Source organism: Corapipo altera, unplaced genomic scaffold (assembly GCF_003945725.1).
Source record: "Corapipo altera isolate COAL_440 unplaced genomic scaffold, ASM394572v1 106, whole genome shotgun sequence".
NCBI classification, from domain to species: Eukaryota; Metazoa; Chordata; class Aves; order Passeriformes; family Pipridae; genus Corapipo; species Corapipo altera.
The window spans coordinates 408-6,662 of NW_020885019.1; the positions used below are offsets into that span (position 1 = coordinate 408).

The 6,255-nt window shown below is 65.1% G+C and overlaps 1 protein-coding gene across 1 annotated transcript in view; it reads right to left on the bottom strand.

The window, feature by feature from the left end:
- LOC113959017 (platelet endothelial aggregation receptor 1-like) overlaps nt 1–5,801 on the bottom strand; it is a gene marked incomplete at its 3' end in the record, with an annotated part of 6,198 nt that extends 397 nt beyond the window's left edge. The window contains exons 1-4 of the mRNA XM_027667706.1: nt 5,732–5,801; nt 2,817–2,973; nt 1,075–1,167; nt 876–980 (exon numbers count right to left, since the gene is read on the bottom strand). Coding sequence (XP_027523507.1) covers nt 876–980; nt 1,075–1,167; nt 2,817–2,973; nt 5,732–5,801 — 425 coding nt within the window. The remainder of the gene's footprint in view (nt 1–875; nt 981–1,074; nt 1,168–2,816; nt 2,974–5,731) is intronic.
- Nucleotides 5,802–6,255: the final 454 nt, after the last annotated feature.

Here is a 6,255-nt window from a genome sequence, read left to right on the forward strand (position 1 = left end):
GGGACACCCTGCACTGGGACAGACCCCCTACAGCCTCCCATGGCCATAGGGACACCCTGCACTGGGACAGACTCCCCTTCAACCCCTCAGGGCCATAGGGACAGGCCCCTTCCAGTCCCCCATGGCCTTGGGTACAACTTGCATTGGGACAGACCCCCCTTCACCCCCCCATGGCCTCCGGGACACCCTGCACTGGGACAGACCCCCTACAGCCCCCCATGGTCCCTGGTACACCCTGCACTGGGACAGACCCCCCTTCACCTCCCCATGGCCTTGGGGACACCCTGCACTGGGACAGACCCCCTCGAACTCTTCCCCATGCCCTTGGGGACACCCTGCAGGGTGACAGCCACTCCAGTGTCATTGGGAACACCCTGCACTAGGACACCCCCATCCATCCCCCCCACGGCCTCAGGGACACTCTGTGCTGGGACAGCCCCCTTCCAGCCCACCCATGATCACGGGGACAGGCCCCCTCCAGCCCCCTGTGGCTCTGGGAACACACTGCAGTGGGACATCCCCCCTCTGGTCCCCCATGGCCTTGGGGACAATCTGCACAGGGACAGACCGCCCTTGAATCCCCCCCCCCCCCCATCCTTGGGGACATTCTGCAGTGGGACAGCCCCCCTCCAGCCCCCATCATGTCCTTGGGGACACCCCCTCATGGGACTGCCCCCCTCCAGCCCTCTCAATGTCCTTGGGGACAACCCACAGCGGGACAGGCCCCCCTCCAATGTCCTTGGGGACATCCTCTCATGGGACAGCCCTCCTCCAGCCCCCATAGCCTGGGGGACAGCCCCCCTCCAGCCCTCACGCCCTCGGGGACACCAAGGGGTGGTCCCCAAGGGGGTCTGGGGAGCCGGGGCTGCTCCCACCTCTGCTGCGGGCAGGGCAGGGGGGAGCCCAGCCCGCCGGGACAGGGCTCGCTGGAGGACACGACGTGGGGCTTGGTGTAGGATTCCTTCACCGCCGCCGTGAAGCTGCGGGGGGGGGGGGGAAGGTGTGAGGTGAAGAGCAGGTCCTGCGAGGCCCCACCGCTGTCACCATGCCCCCTCCCGGTGCCCCCAGCCCTACCTCTCCCAGTAGCTGCACACGTTGGGGTCGCTGGGGCGGAGGGCAGCCAGGAGGGCGGCGTGCACCGCCAGCACCGCGGCCCGCAGCAGCATCCTGCCCGGAGAGAGAGCACGGCTGCACCCTCTGCCTCCACACATTCCCGCTCCACACCCACCGCCCCCGGCCCCGGCTCTGGATCCGAGATCCGACCTCCCCGCGGGGCTGGCTTCGCATTCCTCCACCCCGAGAAACGGCCCCGGCCCCGCTGCTCCCCCCGTGCCAGGGGGAACCTGAGGCGCGGCCGCTCGGCAGCCTGGGTGGCCCCACGCAGCCTCATCCCAGCATCCCCAGGCACCCCGGGGCGCATCCTGGCATCACCCCAACCTCCCCTGCAGGACCCCATCCCGGGATGCTGCCAGAGGTGGGAGCCCGGGGTGCCGGGGCGGGGTTTGGCACGGCGGCTCCAGCCCCTGGCGCGGCGCCACACGGCCCCACTTCAACCCGTTCTGTGTTTATTCCCAGTTGTGCTTCCTGGATCCAACGGCTTCTTGCTCAACCCAGAGAGGGTCTGGCTTTGCCGGGGCGGCTCCGGGATCGCTGCCAGCCCGGGGGGCCCGGCTGGGAGGGCAAGCGAGCCCCTGAGCCCCCCGTGCTGGGGGTGCTGTTTACCGGGACGCGTGTTACGGGGCTGGGGCTGCCGAGTGCCAGGGAGGAAACAGAGGTTTCCTGGTCCTCACAGCTGGATTCACGGTGGTTTCCTTACTGCTCCGGCCGTAGGACACCCCAAAGGTGCTGCCCCGGCAGCCCCCTGAGTTCATCCTCCCCCTCACCGGAGCCCACGCTGCGTTTTGGGGCCAGAGCATCCGGTTTTGGGTGGAAAAACGGTTTAGTGGGAAAGTTTCCCCCATTTCCCTTCGGCTCCCGGCAGTGAGGAATTAATTGCTCATCCGCTGCCAAAATTCTCTCCCCTGGACCCTGGCAGGGGGGGAGAGCCATGGGAACCCCAAGCCCTCCCAGTGGCCCCACTGCCAGCCTCATCCTCTGCTCCAGCAATGGGGGGTGGGGGGTCCCAGAACTGCCGGGAACAACAGGAACCACTGGGAGATACTGGCAGGAAAAGTGAGGAATCATCAAAACATGCTGGCGGGCCCCATCTGCTCCTCACTGGGGAGCCCAGCCGCGGGAAAGAGCCGCGGGAAAGAGTGGCGAGAGACCCCCCCTCAAGACCTGACACTTCCCTCCCCACGGCTGTCCCTGGGCACCTCCCGGGTGGGATGAGGAGCATCAGCCGCTGGTGATGGGGGTGGAGGGGGCATGTGGGGTGAGGGCAGGGGACCAGGGACCAGCCCTGCCCTGTCCCCGCAGGGGACACTGCACTGGGCTCCCCCCAGCCGTTATCTCTTCCTCCACCACAGCCCGGGGGGTGACGCGTTTCCTCCGGGACCGCGGACCCGCAGGGATGGGGCTGGGTGAGGGTGAGGGGGGCAGGGGGTGAGTCAGGGACATGGGCAGGGACAGGGGCAGGGGCAGCACTGGGGTCACCAGAGGGTGTCGCAGCACTGTCCCACTCCCTGTCTGCCGCCATCCCCTCACCGCCGTCCCCCCCCTGCATCCCCTCACCTTGGAACCTGCACCATTCCCAAGCCCCCCCCCCGGTGCTGGGGGCTGTTCCCGCTCCGGCAGCACCTCAGGGCACGGCGCAACCCCCCCCAGCCCCACCCCCGGCCCCCAGGGTGCCCCAGGCTGGGCACGGCGGCACTCACCTGGCCGGGGGCCGCGGGGACGCGGGGTGGGGGTGCAGTGGCCCCACGCGGGGCTGGCCTGGCCGGTGGGCTCGGCCGGCCGGGATGGCGCAGCACGGCCGTCGGAAGCGGAGGGAGGGCCCGGAGCTGCTCTCAGGAAGTTTGGACGTGGAGACTACTACGGAAAAGGGAAAAAAATAAAAAACCCTAATTATTTTTTTCTTTTCTTTTTTTTTTTTCTCTTGTCTGTCCAGGAACCAGCAGGGTTTTGGCACAGCAGCATCCCCGGGGCTGCTCACACACAGCACTGGGTGGGGACAGAGTCCATGGGGACGTCCCGGCGCGACCCCTCAGCTGCAGGGTGTCCCTGTCCCGAGGGCTCTGTGGCACCCGTGGGTGCAGGTCCTGACCTGGGGTGTCCCACAGGGCTGGGGCAGGTGAAGGGACCCCCCAGCCAAGGGGAGGGGCCGGGGGGACCGGGGTGTCCTTCAGCTTCAAGGCACAGGCTGATGGTTGGGAAGCAGAGCCCAGGCTGGTGCCCAATGTCCTGGGCACAGCATCCCTGCATCCCAACATCTTGGGCACAGCATCCCTGCATCCCAACATCTTGGGCACAGCATCCCTGCATCCCAGGGATACATCATCCCTTGCATCCCAGCATCCTGGGTACATTATCCCTGCATCCCAGGGACACAGTCATGCCTGCATCCCAGCATCCTGGGCATATCATCCCTTTATCTCAACATCCTTGGCACATCATCCCTGCATCACAGAGACACATTGTCCCTGCATCCTAACATCCCGGGCACAGCATCCCTGCATCCTGGGTACATATCATCCCTGCTTCCTTGGATTCCAGAAAGACATCCTTCCTGCATCCCAGGCACATGTCGTTCCTGCACAACGTTCCAGGCACGTCATTCCTGCATCTCAGGTAAATCACCCCTGCATTCCAGGGACACATCATTCCTGTATCCTGGGCACACACCGTACTTGCATCCTGAAATCTCAGGTACACACTGTCCCCACATTCCGGGCACACACTGTCCCGGCATCCTGGGCACACATGATCCCCACATCCCAGGATCCCGGGCACACGTGACCCCTGCATGTCAGACACCCCAGCCTTACATTGCAGGATCCTGGCCACGTGTTTCCCCTACATCCCGGGATCCTCAGCCATCCGTCACCTCTGCATCCCTGGATCCTGACTATATATCACAATTATATCCCGGGCTCCTGACCATATACCTGCATCCCGGGACCCCCATCCACGTGTCGCCCCCATCCCGGGACCCCTGGCCGGGCAGCTCAGCCCCACGTGTCCCCCTGCCCAGCCGCCCCCCGCCCCCCGCCCCCATTAGCGGCCCGCGCTGCTCCCGAGGCGCCGTTAATTGCTCTGCTCGTTACAGGAACAGCTCTAATCACTCACAACGATTTTCACGTCCCAGGGCGGCTCAGCTGCCCACCCCCCTCCCTTACCGCCCCCCCTGCCTTGCCCACCCCCGGCTCTCCATTAGGATCGAGCCCCCGCAGCTGAGGCTCCGCTGTGGCCACCCCAAAACGGCGCTTCCTGGAGCAGGGTTGGGCACCGAGGGGTCCCGGGCTGGGGGCATCCGGAGCTGGGGACCTGGCGTGGAACTGACCCCCCCCCCCCCGCCCCGCGCCAGTGCTTTTTAAGGTGTCCCCAGGGCGGTGTGGAAGTATTGCTCGGGGACACTTCAGTGCCACTTCAGTGCCGAGATGCCTTTGCAGCCCCCCCGAGAGCCCCCGGAGCCGGAGAGGACGGAGACCCCCAAGTGCACTTCGGTGTGGTTGGGGGCTGTGCGGGGTCCATCCCTTGCAGGGCCAGGACACAGCTGCATCCACAACTCCGATGTCCTCCCATCCATCCACCCCATCCGGGGGGGAGGAACCCCAAAACACGTCTGGTCCCTTTAGAGGGGACCTGGGGTCGCTTTAGTAGCTTCGGGGGGGTGGGACCTCCCCCAAAGAGCAGATCCAGCCCTGCCACGGTCGGAGCCCGCGGCATCGGGAGCAGGAGGGTGGCTCAGCCGGGATGGGACCCTCTGGGCAGGATGAGGCCGGGGACCACCCAGCCGGGCTGCAAGAGGCAGAATCGGGGCCGAGACCCCCCAGGTCTGAGGAACCCGGGTTAGCGGGGCCAGGCAGCGGTGCCGCTGGGGCGGCAGCTCCGCCAGGGAGCGGAGCCGTTAATTACCTCATTGCCAGAGTCCATTACCGCTCCCCCCGGAGCAGTGAAATGGAGAAACTGCTGCAGGAGGGAGAGAGGGGAGGATCCGATCGATCGCGAGGGGAGCCTTAACTCTTCCCTGACCACCCTAAGGGGGAAACTGAGGCACAGCCACCCCCACGGGGGAAACCAAGGCATCGCCACCCCAGGAGGGAAACTGAGGCACAGCTGCAGGGGAGCCCTCCCTGTTTTGGGAGGGGGAGGATGTCACCACCGCACACGGTCCCTTTTGGGGCGTTGGTCTGTGGCAATCTCCAACACGGAGCTGGAAAAGCTCAAGGTTGTAATCTAGTTCCTTCCTCAAATTAGATAAGAGGGAAAAAGGCCATAAATCAACGTGGGCAGCAATTAGAGACCCCAAAGAAGCAGATGGGGGGCTCTGCCAGCCCAGCTGAGCTCCAGCAGGACCAGACCCTGCCTGTGCCAGCTCCCCACGTCCCGGGGCTGGACCCTTGACAAAGATCCAGGGCCTGACAGAGGGACCTGAGCCCTGGGCTGGGGGCTGGATCCGGCCCCACTGCAGGGTTTCGGGATGGATTACAGGCTGGGAGCTGTGGGGTGCTGGGGTTGGCTCTGATTTCCTCCAGTTCTTGTTGTGCCACATCCAGCCCCGGCCACCCTGCACAGCCACATGCCCTGTTGGCCCCAAGCCCCCTGGTACTTGCCACAGATCCCTCCCCACCTGCTCCCACCTTGTGCCGTGCCTCAGTTTCCCCCACAACCCCACTTTCCTCCTGCTTATCTCGGGTCATGGGGGGTAACAAAGGAGCTGCCAGGGCCCTGCCTGTGCTGCCTAATTATCCAGATGAAATCAATTTAGCTCCATTATGGTCAAATCCAGGTCTCAACCATTACCAAGGCGGCTGGAGAGCCCGAGGAAGGATGATGGAGTGGACGCTACAGGGCATGTGATAACCCCTGGTTCTGATGAGAGGGCACAGGGAAGGGGGGATGACGCCCTTGGGTGGGGGGTGTTGACTCTGTGCTGTGAAGTCCCATCCTCCCCCTGGACCCCTTGGCGAGGGGACTCAGGTGCCCCAGGCCAGGGTATGGCACCAGCACCCCTGGGGCACTGCCCAAGGTGGTCCCTGTGGCGCAGCCAAAAAAATCCCCCTCTGGGCCGAGGATGAGGACATCATCCCTGCATCCCAGGCACACATCATCCCTGCATCCCAGCTTCCTGGGTACACATCCCTGCATCCCAGG